General features: G+C 44.0%; 1 protein-coding gene across 3 annotated transcripts in view; it reads left to right on the forward strand.

Moving 5' to 3' along the window:
- Positions 1-13,903, forward strand: part of CHST8 (carbohydrate sulfotransferase 8) — a 311,769-nt gene extending 297,866 nt beyond the window's left edge. For 2 of the 3 annotated variants that reach the window (XM_044270587.1, XM_044270586.1), the window contains 2 exons: positions 4,637-4,674; positions 12,427-13,903. In XM_044270587.1, coding sequence (XP_044126522.1) covers positions 4,637-4,674; positions 12,427-13,548 — 1,160 coding nt within the window. In that variant the 3' untranslated portion in view covers positions 13,549-13,903. Of the gene's footprint in view, positions 1-1,265; positions 1,330-4,636; positions 4,675-12,426 lie in introns of those variants that run through there. The other variant, XM_044270588.1, reaches the window with a different exon arrangement.
- The last annotated feature ends 3,026 nt before the right edge of the window (positions 13,904-16,929 follow it).

The following is a 16,929-nucleotide window of genomic DNA, read 5'->3' on the forward strand; positions in this document are numbered from 1 at the left end:
TCGCTGTCTGGAGGAAGAGGAAGCATCTGTCTGAGGACCCATAGAGTGCTCTCCAATCAAGGGCAAAAGAGATGGGAACAATACAAACCGACATCGGTCCAAAGGGAGGACGCAGAACAATTAGCCCGGCTCAGAGCTTGTCTGTACCTTAAGTAATTGCAGGGTGCAGGACGCAATCATCCGGCGGTCGCTGCAAAGTGCGCCACTTGAAATGCTCGACAAGGGGCTTTTAATTTGAATGATTTCTGGTGACTTCCAAACAATACACCCTGTAAATCTAATTCCTGGCCGTAGAAAGCACTAACACCGCAGGAACATAGACAAGGTAGGGTAGGTACACTCTAAACTGATGATTGCTACAAATCTCCTAACATTCCGCGTATACAGCTCCGGTGCAGACCTATGTGTATGGCTACAGACTACATGCAAACCCTGTGTAGTCTCATCCTGTGATGATAGCCGTCTTAGTAACTACTTGCATTCCCCATGTAATACCAGTTGTGGAGCATTTATTCTTATGACCCTGTGTTGTGCCATTATTATTCCTGCTAGAAGTTATGAATGACTAACTAGCAGTTTACAATGAAGGTCAAAATGGATGTTATGTTACCATTTGGGGGGTGTCCCTGCACAGTCTGACGCTGGCAGCACTGATTGGCTAGTGTCAGACAGTGCAAGAACACACCCTCAACTGGTAACACCCATCTGGACCTTCATTGTAAACTGCTAGTAATTCATTCATATATTCTAACATGAATAATAAAGGAATGGCACAACATGGAGTCATACGAATAGATACTCCAGAATTGTTGTTACATGGGGAATGCAAGTGGTTACTAAAGCAGACATGTCACTTGTAATGACGATTATGCAGCATCTCTTCTTATGAACGTTAGGATCACACAGCAATATCTATCCAGAGTGCCCAGTTTTGGGGTAAGTTGTTCTATAACCCCAGTGTGGTCACCATCAGTATATATTCCCCTAGGAGACATTCATAGACTTGCACTGACTTTTTCAGGGATCCTCCTCAGTGCCGTCAGGGACTTTATAATTTTTTAAAGCGACAATTTCCAGCATTTGCGCTCCGCCTGTCCACAAGCTGTAAGCGTTCACCTCACAAATCACAGGCGACGGACAATGAGGCGGTTATTCCCCAGCGTAGCCGCTGCGTCTGTGCTCTGCTAAAAATACATTTTGCCTCATTTTCCATGTGAGGTAATCCGATCACAGAGCGTGGAGGAGAGGTGGTAATTTATGTTGTCCCTGCGAATATGCACCGAGGAAATGATGATCTTAGCATGTTACACGAGTTGAGAAATTTCCCAGGTAATGAATTCTTTACGGCAGCACTTTCTCTGACTTTCACCTCCCAATCTGTGCAGCGGGAGCGGGTAAGGTGGATGCATTACAGAGTATTAGAAAGATGGTGGCGAGCACAGGCTCCATCTGGGTGTAAGCCGGACAGTCACCCTTTTCTCCCTGGCCTGTTCCTATACAGACCTATGTGTAGCTATGGATTAAAGGGGTCCGCTCACTTTAGCAAGTGACATTTATCTTATAGACAAAGTTAATACAAGGCACTTACTAATGTATTGCGATTGTCCATATTGCTTCCTTTGCTGGCTTGATTTATTTTTCCATCACATTATACACTGCTCGTTTCCATGGTTACAGACCACCCTGCCATCCACCAGTGGTGGTCGTGCTTGCACACTATAGGAAAAAGTGTCAGCCTCGCTGGTGGCCGGGACCCTGGGGGGGCACATAGGCCGGTGCTTTTCCCTATATTTAGTCCAGGTGCCATGCATTCGCTTCACGCATTGTACCCGAGCGGAAAACTTGCCCTTAAACTTCAATGTGGTTGTTAACGTAAACAGAAAATCCACAATAAAAAAACACACAAAAAAACCTGAGATAAATAGTGCAGATATGTGTTTTTTGTTTTGTTTTGTTTTTGTAACAGTGAGGAGAGAGTATGACTGCAGGATCAGACTACACAAGGGACTGTTTGTAGTCTGTGTCTGCAGCTCATATGCTGGCTTATGTGTTTCCATGGTTACAAACTGGTAGAAAGATTGTAATTAAAGGGGTATTCCTATGTGGGACATTTATGCCATAAATTGTGTGGATCCAGCTTCTGGGACCTACTCCTATGTCAAAAACAGGGCCCCACTGTGAACACGCATGCTCGTTGTCCTCTCCATTCAGTGCTCTGAGGCTTCTAAAGATGCCTGAGCCAGCGCTCTGCTATTTTCCAGTGAATGGAGAGCAAGTTGCACTTATGCAGTTGCCCTTCTATTCACTGCTATTTTGCTAATCCCAGGGCGGAGAATAAATGATGGCTGCACATGTGCTGTGCTCTGCATTCACTTAGCGATGGGAGGGGGTCCTAGAGGAGGGATGACACCTATTGGATATTTATGGCATGTCCTATCGATATGCCATAAATGTCCCAGGTGGGTTACCCCTTTTAAGACTATTTGCATAGTTGATTAATTCTTCATAGTAAGGGCCCTTGCACACGACTGTATGCCCTCCGAGACATAAGGTCTGTGAGCGGCCATATGTCCTGGATCGGCATTGATCGTGCGCATGGGAGTACACAGTATCATAGATTACACTGATGCTGTGCGCATCGGGCCGCCCGCGGGGCTTTTGTCCCACACTCATAAGATCATATGAATGCGGGACAATAGTCCTGCGGACGGCCCGACGTGCGCAGCATCAGTGTAATCTATGATGCTGTGCACTCCCGTGCTCCCGATCAATGCCGCTCACGGACCTTATGTCTCGGAGGGCATACGGTCGTGTGCAAGGGCCCTAAAGGAGTGGACATACTCTTTAAGGGGAAGGGAAGGCGTTGCTGTCTGCAGTGTTAATGGGAGTATATTGGATTTGGACTTTTTGTGGTCCCTGGTTTCACTGGAAAGGTGGACACGTTTGGTTTGTCTCCATTGAAATGAACAGGGTTTAGTGTTGACCATTGGTAGCCTGGACAGCGGTCCCCGGGGTGTCCCTTTAACTCATCTGTTCTTGTCGCTGTGAATCTTGATTAACCAGGCGGCTTCTATCTTCTCTGCCTCTCTCCCTGCACATGGTGTTTGCTCAGCTTCCCTTTAATCCATTTAGCCATTTGGTGAAATAATACATATTTACATATGTAAATTTCCATCTTGCACATGTTGATATTCCTGACAATGAATGGAAATGTTCAGTCCTTGCAGCTGAGCTCGCTGCTGTCATAAAATTAATGACATGAAAATACTAATATTCGCAGCGGCTCCCAGTCGATTTGCTTTATTTTATTTTGAACGGTATTTACTGGAATTGCCTCCGTTCTTCTGCTCATCGTTGACCGATTGTTTTCTCTTTTATATCTGTTTTATCTTTGTGCTAAATGTTACATTGTTGTATTGAGTAATGTGAATAGGGCGGTGTTCCTGCCTCGCAGTGTATTGGACCAGGTTTGGTGCCATACCAGCCCCTCCATGCATTCAGCAGCACGAAAATTAGGTTGATTTGGAATTCTTGAAGGGGTCTTAACCCCCCTCATCTTCATGGGGGTCCTTAGTAATATGCCATTGCTCATTGACATGAGAACTCCTTTACTTGTACGGTGGCAGGTGTCCTGGTATTTGGGTGGAGTACTACCTCCTGTACTGCCCTGATGCTGGGGAGGACATATCTTAAAGGGGTTATCCCATGATTAATAAAAAAAAAAAATGGAAAATACGATATCATATAGTACATGACGGTCTTTCTAACAAAGCTAGAAGCAGCCCTGTACCTCCCATGGATCCAGAGATCCATTCATTACTCTGCTAGATTTATCTCAAGCTGGCAGGTCATTAGGGGGTGTCCCTTCTGCTGCAGCCAAGGGGGATGCGTCCTTTCTGCTGCAGCACTCTCCAGGATGAAACTGAGCATGTGCGGCCACCTCAGTGAGCAGGTCAAAGAAATAAGAAAAAGAAAAACAGTAGGTGGCGCTATATGATAGAGGCTATGCTAAATTTTAACTTACAAACAATTACAAAAGTATTCATATACAGGTGCTGGTGTGAAAACCATAGAATATTTTTCATGGGACAACCCCTTAAGTCCCCTGCTTGAAGCTCTTTGTGATTTAGGGTCCATTCACACGTCCGTATGTGTTTTGCGGATCCATAAAACACGGGCACCGGCAATGTGCGTTTTGCATTTTGCGGACTGAACATCACCAAAACTCTCATAGAAAATGCCGGACAAGAATAGGACATGTTCTATTTTTTTGCGGAACGGAAGTGCGGATGCGGACAGCACATTCCGGCCCCATTGAAAATGAATGGGTCCGCACCTGTTCTGCAAAATTGCGGAACGGATGCAGACCTATTTTGCGGACGTGTGAATGGACCCCTAGGCTGGGCTACAACCTGCAAGGGGCCAGAATATTTGTAGAGTTTCCCCTTACGCTATAATAGCATTTTGATTACAATCTGTATACAACGCTATGGAATACGCTGACGATATAAACACCATAGATATGCAGAAAAGCCACGCGCTTTCAGTTGCTATTACTGGAGAATATGTAACAATATGGATGGAAGGAAAACGTAAAATGACATTAATTAACTTCCTTTATATCTTTTACTTACAGGCATCAAGTTTGAGTTTGCATTACACCAACCCAAAAAGGTACGTTTGATGTCTAATACTCTGCGGCTACGGCCGTGTTCTCTGTGATGGAGGATATATGTTTGGGCAGCGTCTGATATTCTCAGTAATTCATTTCAGCCAATAGAATGGATTTCTCCGTCATTTTGCCACTGGTTTATGTCGCTGCTGTTCCTGGGTTTATAAACTGTTGTTTTCCGTTTTAAATATAAGCGCAGGCGGATTTAAAATTTCTGAAAGAATGACGAGCCTCTTTGATTTGCAAATTCATTTATTTTGTTGGAAATGATTATTTAAAGTTTGTGAAAGCTACACTGCTCCATCTAGTGGCTGAAGTACAAACTGCAGCTTCCACAGAACACCAATGAGGTCAGTTTGATTCAGTTACTTCATTATATCACAGGATTATAAAATGTTATAAAATAGAGCATTCTACATTTTTTGCATACATAATAATGTAGGCAAAGACCTGTGTTGTCCCCAGCAATGACATACATGTCCATGTCCTGTATTATACTCCAGAGCTGCACTCACTATTCTGCTGGTGCAGTCCCTGTGTACATACATTACATTAGCTATCCCGAGTTACACTGTGTAATATACTCCAGAGTAGAGTTGTTGCGATACCAAATTTTTGATTCGAGTTCAATACCATAAAAAAAGTATTGCGATACTCGATACCACACGGAAAAACTAAAACACCAAAAAAGCCACGTGCATTCCGCATTTAAAAAATGGCGAATTGCGCAGTTTTTATTTATTTTTTCTGTTCCAGCGTTCACCGCATAGATTTTTTTAAAATATTTTAATAGTTTGGACTTTTCAGACATGGCGATATGTTTATTTATTTATAGTTTATATGTTTTATATGTAAAAATGGGAAAGAGGGTAATTTATACTTAACATATTGGTGTTTGGTATTTTTTTTACTTTTTTTTTTTTTTACTTTTAATTTAATAACTATTTCCCCCCTTAGGGGGCTAGAACCTGGGGTCTTTTCATCCCTTGTCCTATTCACCCTAATTGTAGCTCTATTAGGGTGAATAGGACTTCACACTCTCCCTGCTGCCCTGTGCACACATCAGCAGGGAGGTTACCATGGCAGCCAGGGCTTCAGTAGCGTCCTGGCTGCCATGGTAACCGATCTGAGCCCCAGGATTACACTGCTGGGGCTCCGATCAGAAGCTGCCATTGCCACCAATGAGAAGGGGAGGGGACCCTGTGGCCACTGCCACCAATGATTTTAATATCGGGGGGCGGGCGCACTGCGCCACCAATGATAATTAACCTTTAATACAGGAGGCGGGTGCTGGCAGCAGATCAGCTGCAGTTAACCCCTCAGGTGCCACACCTGAGGGATTAACTGCCGCTGATTGCAGCTCCCTGTCAAAGGCAGGGTGCCGGCAATGTGATTCTGCTGCCGGCACCTCCTGTATTAAAAGTTAAAGATGACCTTTCATGGGTTTAAGTAGCAGGCTACATAGAGCGGCGCCCAGGGATCTCCCTCCACTTACTATTATATCTGGGCGCCGCTCCGTTCGCCCGCTGTGGCCCAGTTACAGTCTCCTGTTCCGTATGCTAATTACTACTATTGGAGCGATGGGGAGGAGACATCAGCTTCTCTCCTGGGCGTTCCTTCTCCCTGGCTGTGACGTTCTGTGCTGCGATTGGAACACCCAGGAGAGAAGCTGATGTCTCCTGCCCATTGCTCCAATAGTAGTAATTAGCATACGGAGCAAGAGACGGTAACTGGGCCACAGCGGACGAACGGAGCGGCGCCCGGATATAATAGTAAGTGGAGGGAGATCCCTGGGCGCCGCTCTATGTAGCCTGCTACTTAAAGTCGGGACCCATGAAAAGTCCTCCTGTCATTGGTGGCGCAGTGCGCCTGCCCCTCCTCCGCCCCTCTCTCTTTATTGGCAGCGCGGCACAGGGGGAGGGAGAGACTGCTTCCTTCTCCCCTGTGCTGCTGAGAGAACATGAGCGCGCTGACAGCAGCGCGCTCATGTTCTGTGATACTAGACTGCAGAGCAGCGCAGCCCAGTATTGAAAAAATTGAAATCCCGGTATCGTATCGATACCGGGACAAAAGTACCGATTGGGTATCGAAATTTCGATACCCGCAACAACCCTACTCCAGAGCTGCATTCACCATCAAGCACTGCCTTACTGTACTATAACACAGAGGGATACATTTCCTACATCAGATTATTGTGAAGTGTCTGTTAGCAGAGTGTGTCAACACTAAACCAGCAAGGGATGCCAGAAGATTTTAACTCCTGAAGCTTGCAGAATAATGAGTTCAGCACTGGAGTATAATACAGGATGTAACTCAGGATCAGTACAGGATAAGTAATGTATGTACACAGTGACTGCACCAGCAGAATAGTGAGTGCAGCTCTAGAGTATAATACAGGATGTAACTCAGGATCAGTACAGGATAAGTAATGTATGTACACAGTGACTCCACCAGCAGAATAGTGAGTGCAGCTCTGGAGTATAGTACAGGATGTAACTCAGGATCAGTACAGGATAAGTGATGTATGTACACAGTGACTGCACCAGCAGAATAGTGAGTGCAGCTCTGGAGTATAATACAGGAGGTAACTCAGGATCAGTACAGGATAAGTAATGTATGTACACAGTGACTCCACCAGCAGAATAGTGAGTGCAGCTCTGGAGTATAGTACAGGATGTAACTCAGGATCAGTACAGGATAAGTGATGTATGTACACAGTGACTGCACCAGCAGAATAGTGAGTGCAGCTCTGGAGTATAATACAGGAGGTAACTCAGGATCAGTACAGGATAAGTGATGTAATGTATGTACACAGTGACTGCGCCAGCAGAATAGTGAGTGCAGCTCTGGAGTATAATACAGGATATAACTCAGGATCAATACAGGATAAGTAATGTAATGTATGTACACAGTGACTGCACCAGCAGAATAGTGAGTGCAGCTCTGGAGTATAATACAGGATGTAACTCAGGATCAGTACAAGATAAGTAATGTATATACACAGTGACTGCACCAGCAGAATAGTGAGTGCAGCTCTGGAGTATAATACAGGATGTAACTCAGGATCAGTACAGGATAAGTAATGTATGTACACAGTGACTCCACCAGCAGAATAGTGAGTGCAGCTCTGGAGTATAGTACAGGATGTAACTCAGGATCAGTACAGGATAAGTGATGTATGTACACAGTGACTGCACCAGCAGAATAGTGAGTGCAGCTCTGGAGTATAATACAGGAGGTAACTCAGGATCAGTACAGGATAAGTGATGTATGTACACAGTGACTGCACCAGCAGAATAGTGAGTGCAGCTCTGGAGTATAATACAGGATGTAACTCAGGATCAGTACAGGATAAGTGATGTATGTACACAGTGACTGCACCAGCAGAATAGTGAGTGCAGCTCTGGAGTATAATACAGGAGGTAACTCAGGATCAGTACAGGATAAGTGATGTATGTACACAGTGACTGCACCAGCAGAATAGTGAGTGCAGCTCTGGAGTATAATACAGGAGGTAACTCAGGATCAGTACAGGATAAGTGATGTATGTACACAGTGACTGCACCAGCAGAATAGTGAGTGCAGCTCTGGAGTATAATACAGGATGTAACTCAGGATCAGTACAGGATAAGTAATGTATGTACACAGTGACTGCACCAGCAGAATAGTGAGTGCAGCTCTGGAGTATAATACAGGAGGTAACTCAGGATCAGTACAGGATAAGTAATGTATGTACACAGTGACTGCACCTGCAGAATAGTGAGTGCAGCTCTGGAGTATAATACAGGATGTAACTCAGGATCAGTACAGGATAAGTAATGTATGTACACAGTGACTGCACCAGCAGAATAGTGAGTGCAGCTCTGGAGTATAATACAGGATGTAACTCAGGATCAGTACAGGATAAGTAATGTATATACACAGTGACTGCACCAGCAGAATAGTGAGTGCTAGGGATGAGTGAAACATCCGAAGTTGATTCACATAAAACTTTGTTCCAATACTGTATGGAGCAGGAGCTCTGTTCAGTATTAGAATGTATTGGCTCCTACGAGCCGAAGTTATTGCTTCTCGAAGTCTCGCGAGACTTCAGGTAATAACTTCATTAATTTTTACTGTAAAAAAACATTTCCCGAACCCATCCAGCTGAACACAGGAAGTTAAAGGCCTGTCCTTGTTAGGGTGACACCAGGATCACATAGGAAAGATCTGTCTTCATTCTACAAACCTGCAGAGAGACATGTTCCACGGTTACAAGCAGCTATCATGTTGGTCAGTTTCTTTATCCCACTTTCACAGCTGCAATTTTTTAAAACGTAATTTTATATTTAAATTTAATATATTAAGCTATGCAGTTTTAGTGACCTTCACCATAGCTATTCACCTACTCAGACATCCGAGTAAGGCCTCATACACACAACCGTGTTTTGTGTCCACGTCTGATCTGCTAATTTCACACCAGCATGTTTACTCTGTGTGATGGCTGCATGATGGACGAACATCAGCCGGGATCGCGAACGCGATCAAATGTTCGCGAACCCTAGGTTCGCAGTGGGCCCCATTCACTTTAATGTCAGGCGAACCTGAAAAACCTTCAGCTCATATTTACAGCCACCAAATACTTAGTAGAAGTGCACAAATAGTCCCACAACATGGACAGTGACATACTAGAGGGGGATCAATGACAAAAATTCCAACAAAAAAATGTGTTTTAATCAGGGGACATTTTTATGCATGTTAAAGAAAATTTTCTTAAATGTGCCTTGTTGTGCTACCTAAATGCATTATATAGAACGTATATAATTGGTATATAGCACCCCTGCTTCAATCACTTTTTTGGGGGGGCAACTGGTATATCACACCAGTAGAAATGATTTGTTCCAATAACCCTTGTCCCTCTATATACCTGCAGTATTGCATCAGAACCGCAAACAACTGCTGCACAATACAAATGCACTATATATATTATAACATTGTACAAGGAAGGCAATCCATTAGAATATACATAAAGATAAAACGTAACCTTTAATAATGTTACTATTAAAAGATGTCCCTAAGCAAAAAGCATAGATGTGGTCGGCAATAACAAGTACTCGGCGGCACCAAATCAGGAACCATATGTCCTACCACAATCCGGGGGGTTCCAGTGCACATCCATGAATCCGGAAGGAAAAGCAAAAAACATCCATCCCTGGGCTAGATGATGATGTGGTATTGAAGGACAGGGTGGGCAAAGAACTGTCCCTGATATTGCCCTACAGCGGGTGCTATTCTGGCCCTGATAGCCTAACCACAGACCACCCGCCCTGATAAGAGCGACCCCGTCCGGAACCTTACCCTATATAAAAATGGCCCTAGTAAGCCCCTAGCCCCCTGACTTCCAGGTGATCACTATATAGATCTATGTGTTTATGACTCATAAGTATATCGCACCCCTCTGTGTATCACACCTATCGATAGTCCTTAAAATGACTTTTGTGGCCCTATTATCTAGCGTTTGGTGTCCCTAACAGCCTGTCCCTGCTCCACACAGCAACCTCTCCCTACACTGGCAAAACACTGAATGTAGGGTTCAGTGTTTATTTATAAGGTAGGTTTATTTATAAGTTAGGGGGTATGTCCAAGTGCTGAAACATCTCAATTGGCTGTCCTGTACCACCTGATGGATGTGTCATGGGTCAAAGTTCTTCACAATGTAAAAGAATATGTCGGGCGCGAATATCGCCATATGTTCGGCACAAAACGACTGCCGGGCGAACTGCAAGGCCATCTCTAGTGAACAGTATGTTTAGGCCATGAATGGGTGCTGAGATAGAGTAAAGCCCCTTTCACACGGGCGAGTTTTCCGCACGGGTGCAACGCATTGCTCCCGCACTGAATCCCAGCCCATTCATTTCTATGGGGCTGTTCACATGAGCGGTGATTTTCACGCATTACTTATGCGTTGCGTGAAAATCGCAGCATGCTCTATTTTGTGCGTTTTTCACGTAACGCAGGCCCCATAGAAATGAATAGGGTTGCGTGAAAATCGCAAGCATCCGCAAGCAAGTGCGGATGCGGTGCGATTTTCACGCACGGTTGCTAAGGAGACGATCGGGATGGAGACCTGATCATTATTATTTTCCCTTTTAACATGGTTATAAGGGAAAATAATAGCATTCTGAATACAGAATGCATAGTAAAATGGCGCTGGAGGGGTTAAAAATAAATAAATAATAATTTAACTCTTTTTAGTCCACTTGATCACGCTGCCCAGCATCTCGTCTGTCTCCTTTGCTGAACAGGACCTATGGTGACGTCACTCCGGTCATCACATGTTCCATCACATGATCTTTTACCATGGTGATGGATCATGTGATGACCGGAGTGATGTCACCACAGGTCCTGTTCAGCAAAGGAGACAGAAGAGATGCCGGCTACGCGATCAAGTGGACTAAGGGGAGTTTAATATATATTTTTTAACCCCTCCAGCGCTATTTTACTATGCATTCTGTATTCAGAATGCTATTATTTTCCCTTATAACCATGTTATAAGGGAAAATAATACAATCTACAGAACAACGATCCCAGACCCAAACGATTTTTCTCACACGAGTGCAAAACGCATTACATGGTTTTGCACTCGCGCGGAAAAATCACGGGTGTTCCCGCAACGCACCTGCACATTTTCCCGCAACGCCCGTCTGAAAGAGGCCTAAGGGTGCCTCTTCTAACCCCACCAATTAAAGGGGTGTTACAAGATTCTAATATTGATGACCCACCCTCCGGATACACCCGCCAATCGACTGTTTGAGGAAGCCACAGCTGTCCAGCCTCCTAGTAGCTTACAAAGCACAGCGCTGTCCATTGGATACTGGATGTGATTGGTATTGCAGCTAAGCCTTCTTCACTTGAATGTGACCGAACTGCGCCTGGGCCACATGACTGATGAAAGTGACATCACCCGTAGACTTCAAAGGGGCCAAGTTCTGATTATCACTGAAAAGTATAGGACATGTTTTATTTGTTTTGCGTAGCTGTAGAATGGAAGAAAAGGGCCCCATAGAAGTGAATAGGCCTGAATCTCGGAAAATCCCTTTAATAATACAGTATCTGCACAATGGGTGTCAGTAGGCAGCCGCTGTACATGAATATTTCCTCCGCTAGTCATGTATGGCGCTCTGTTGTCAGACAATGGATAAATAATAATGGGGTCCTGCTAATTATGGTCTGGATTAAAGGGGGTTTACAGGAAAAAGAAAACAATGACGGTCTTACCTAAGGATAGTTCATAAATGTGGGATCGTTGGGTGTCTGAACCCCAACGATCTGCAATGTGAAGATGCCACCGCAGCCCATGCAATGTTTATTCACATTGTGGGAATGCCTCATACTCTACTCCAGCTCCTGTGTTTCGGGTGAGTCGGTCCCCACCAAGGATAGGTCATCAGCGTTTTTCCCTGAAACCCCGGACGGAGTAGACCAGATACATAGATCACAATGCAGCATGGCCGCCTTTGTTCCGGTGCTGCAGGATATATTTGCTTCTGGTCTGTTTATGCAGTCTTCCCATATTCTGTCATCCCGGGCAGCTGCTTAGTTCTGTATGAAAAGAAGCTATTTGTTTGCCCCGTATCATGAATACACAAATAACAGCACAGTGCGCTCTGACACGGCGCTTAGATTTGTCAGACAAGATGAGCGATGTTCTTTTCTGTGTGTCTTGTAAGCGATTGTGCTGCCGAATCCTGAATAATTCTCTATTCTGTTCACAGGACTGTACATCCAACAATCAATATGGGACTTCAATAGAAGCCGCTGCCAAACAGCTCCTGAACATAAACCAAGACGTGCCGTCGTATCCTTCTTATCTGTACCCGGCTAGTTTTCGCAGGCAGAAAAAGATGATCTTTCTGAGGCGAGACAATAAGATGTATGCGGAGAAGAAGCTTTTGAAGAAGAGGAAGCATTTCCTATTGAAAGAGACTCCCATTCTAATGCCCTTGAACGGTTCCGCCGTGGACCTCATGCCGTTGGATTACGAGGACAGCAGCGGCAAGTGGAGAAAGCTGTATGAGGTTCAAAGGCAACGTAAGAAGCTTATGCACAACATCTGCTTGAAGTACAAGAGCGGTAGCAGGCGGATTATCACCCCTTATCACGTCTCTCGAATCTTCGTGGAAGACAAGCACAAGTTACTCTACTGTGAGGTTCCCAAGGCCGGTTGCTCCAACTGGAAACGGGTATTAATGGTTCTCAACGGCTTGGCTTCCTCCACCAAGGATATCCAGCATAACACCGTTCACTACGGCAACTACTTGAAGAGGTTGGACAGCTTCGACCGGAAGGGAATCTTCAACCGTCTTAACACCTACAAGAAGATGATCTTCGTCCGAGAACCGTTCGAGAGATTGGTCTCCGCTTTCCGGGACAAGTTTGAGCACGCAAATAACTACTATCATCCGGTGTTTGGGAAAGCTATCATTTCTAAATACAGACGAAATGCCACAAAGGAAGCATTGAGGACAGGCTCTGGGGTACAATTTAAAGAGTTCATCCAGTACCTGTTGGATGTTCATAGACCGGTAGGCATGGACATTCATTGGGACCATATTAGCAAACTTTGCAGTCCATGTTTGATAGACTATGACTTCATTGGGAAGTTTGAGAGCATGGAGGAAGATGCTAATTTTCTTCTGCACCTCATAGGGGCTCCCCAAAACTTGACTTTTCCCAGATTTAAAGACAGACATTCCAATGAGGAAAGGACCACTAGTAAAATCACACAGCAATATTTTGCACAGTTGTCCCCGTTGGAAAGGCAGCGTACCTATGATTTTTATTACATGGATTATCAAATGTTCAATTACTCTAAACCATTTGAAGATTTGTATTGATCACTTGTCAAATGGGGAATGTGTTTTCTAGAAAACGTCCACTGGGGGCAGCATTGTGCTACAGCGTGTGAACTGATGAAGTATTTGGATTCAGAGATGACCCTTTTAGATTTTTGTTAACATGTGAACTTTACACAGATATTTTACTATCACTTTACAGTCAGATTACACTACAACAATTGATCATGGAGGGGGTGAAAACCTCACAGATAAATTACTTAAAGTGACATTCACACCTTTAAATTCCCTCAACCAATTCTTTCTACTCTGAGATTGAAAGAAATATTTAAGATTCTCTATTGTATAGATCTTATTTTTGCTGATTACAAAAAATAAAATTGTTTTTAAAAATACAATAAAAGGGCTAGATTTTTCTATGGAATTGTAAGATTATTTTTAATGATGCATTTTATTGGGGTTTACTGACTGTGTACATGTGAAGGGTTTGATGCTGGGAAAGAATGTACAGGTGAAACTCGAAATTTTTTTATATCTTGCAAAAGTTCATTTATTTCAGTAATGCAACTTAAAAGGTGAAACTAATATGAGACTCATTACATGCAACGTTAGATATTTCAAGCATTTATTTGTTATAATTTGGATGATTATGGCTTACAGTTTATGAAAACCCCAACTTCACAGTCTCAGAAATTTTGAATATTAAATGAAATCAATAAAAAAAGGATGTTAAGTACAAAAAATGTAGGACCTCTGAAAAGTATAATCATGCATATTCAGTACTCCGTTTGGGCCCCTCAGTGCGGCGTGGCCTGGATGCTATCAGCCTATGGCACTGCTGAGGTGTTACGGAAGACCGGGATGCCTACAGCCTTCAGCTCTTCTGCATTGTTCGGTCTCATGTTTCTCTTGGCAATGCCCCATAGAGTCTCTATAGGGTTCAGGTCAGGCGAGTTTGCTGGCCAATCAAGCACAGTAATCCCATGGTCATTGAACCAGGTTTTGGTACTTTTGGCAGTGTGGGCAGGTGCCAAGTCCTGCTGGAAAATGAAGTCACCATCTCCATAAAGCTCGTCTGCGGAAGGAAGCATAAAGTGCATCCAAAATCTCCTGGTAGACGGCTGCGTTGACTCTGGACTTACCCTAAGTTCACACCTGAGCGTTTTACAGCGCGTTCAAACGCGCTGTAAAACGCTCAACACGTGAAAACCAATGCTTCCCTATGGCCCTGGTTCACACTTGAGCGTTTTACAGCGCGTTTGAACGCGCTGTAAAACGCCCGACGCATAAACAAGTTCTTGAGCTTTTTTTGGGGCGTTTGTCGCGCGTTTTGGCCCATAGACTCATTGGACAACACTGCAGTCAAACGCGCGTTTACTATTGCAAAAAATGCGCATAAAAACGCGGGACAAATACGCGCGTCTCAGAAACGCTCAGGTGTAAACCCAGGGTTAATGAAGCACAGTGGACCAACATCAGCAGATGACATGGCTCCCCAAATCAACACAGACTGTGGAAACTTCACACTGGACTTCAACCATCTTGCATTGTGTGCCTCTCCATTCTTCCTCCAGACTCTGGGTCCTTGGTATCCAAATGAGATGCAAAAGCTGCTCTTATCAGAAAAGAGGACTTTGGACCACTGAGCAACAGACCAGTTCTTTTTTTTCTTTAGCCCAGGTAAGACACTTCTGAGGTTTGTTGTTCAGGAGAGGCTTGACGAGAGGAATACGACATCTGAAGCCCATGTCCAGGATCCGTCTGTGTGTGGTGGCTCTTGATGCACTAACTCCAGCCTCGGTCCACTCCTTCTGAAAGTCCCCAACACTTTTGAATGGCCTTTTCCTGACCATCCTCTCCAGGCTGCGGTCATCCCTGCTGCTTGCGCACCTTTGTCTTCCACACTTGTCCCTTCCACATAACTTTATATTAATGTGCTTTGATACAGCACTTTGGGAACATCCAACTTCTTTTGCAATTACCTTTTGAGGCTTTCCCTCCTTATGGACGGTGTCAATGATGGTTTCAGGTCAGCAGTCTTTCCCATGATTGTGATTCCTACTGAACCAGACTGAGAAGACAATTTAAAGGCTCAGGAACCCTTTGCTCAGGGGGTATGAATTAATTAGCTGACTAGAGTGTGATACTATGAGCCTAGAATATTCAACCTTTTCACAATATTCTAATTTTCTGAGATTGTGAATTTGGGGTTTTCATAAGCTGTAGCCATAATCATCCAAATTTTAACAAATAAAGGCTTGAAATATCTCGCTTTGGATGTAATGAGTCCATCTCATATATTAGTTTCACCTTTTAAAAGGTTGCATTAATAAAAACGATATTGCACGATATTCAAATTTTTTGAGTTTCACCTGTAGTTCAGCTTTTTATTTTAATCATTTCACGTGTGCATCTAAGACCACTTTGTAAAAAGAAGATTTTAAGATCAAGACCTATTTTATTTTATTTTTTAAATACAGCTCTTGTGCAGACATGTCTCCATGGTTACAGACTACAACAATCTCTATGAGTGTAGTCTGATCTTTCAGTCTTGTGTTACTCCTGAGCAGAAGGCAGATTCAAGGCCCTTTTACACAGGCCGTTTTACAGGCAACTATTGGGAATGAACCAAATGTTCCCAATAATTGCCTGATTGTCAAACCAAGTCTTTACCCACTGTATGGCGGCAAACAATAAACCTGCAAAATATGTTCCAATAAAAATGTATTGTTTGCTGGCAGCACATCCGGGGGACAGTATTATGTGCCATAAAAGATGAGAACAGCTGTAAAATGAGCCATCGCTTATTGGTTGGATAATTTGTAGCACCTTTAGACAGGGCTAATTGTCATGATTAAGGCGCCTTTCACACGAGCAAGTTTTCCGCGCGGGTAAAATGCATGACGTGAACGCATAGCACCCGCACTGAATCCTGACCCATTCATTTCAATGGGTCTGTGTACATGAGGTTTTTTTTTTTCGCGCATCACTTCTGCATTGCGTGAAAAACGCAGCATGTTCTATATTCTGCATTTTTCACGCAGCCCTGGCCCCATAGAAGTGAATGGGGCATCAGTGAATAACGCATTGCATCCGGAAACAAGTGTAGATGCAGTGCGTTTTTCACTGACTGGTTGCTAGGAGATGTTGTTTGTAAACCTTCAGTTTTTTATCACGCACGTGAACGCAATCGCAGACAAAACTGACGGAACTTGCTTGCAAAATGGTGCGAGTTTCACTGGAGCCAATCCGTCACGCTAGTGTGAAAGAGGCCTAAGCGTTAGTATGAATGCTCAATCCTGGTCATTTCCACGGTCCTCAGCCTACTCAACAGTAGAGTAATGGTTTTGTCTACATGTGGAACTATAATTGATCAGAGTATGTTCACACATGCCAAATGTGGGATGCTGCAATTTAGGTGCC

Source organism: Bufo gargarizans, chromosome 10 (genome assembly GCF_014858855.1).
Source record: "Bufo gargarizans isolate SCDJY-AF-19 chromosome 10, ASM1485885v1, whole genome shotgun sequence".
NCBI lineage: Eukaryota > Metazoa > Chordata > Amphibia > Anura > Bufonidae > Bufo > Bufo gargarizans.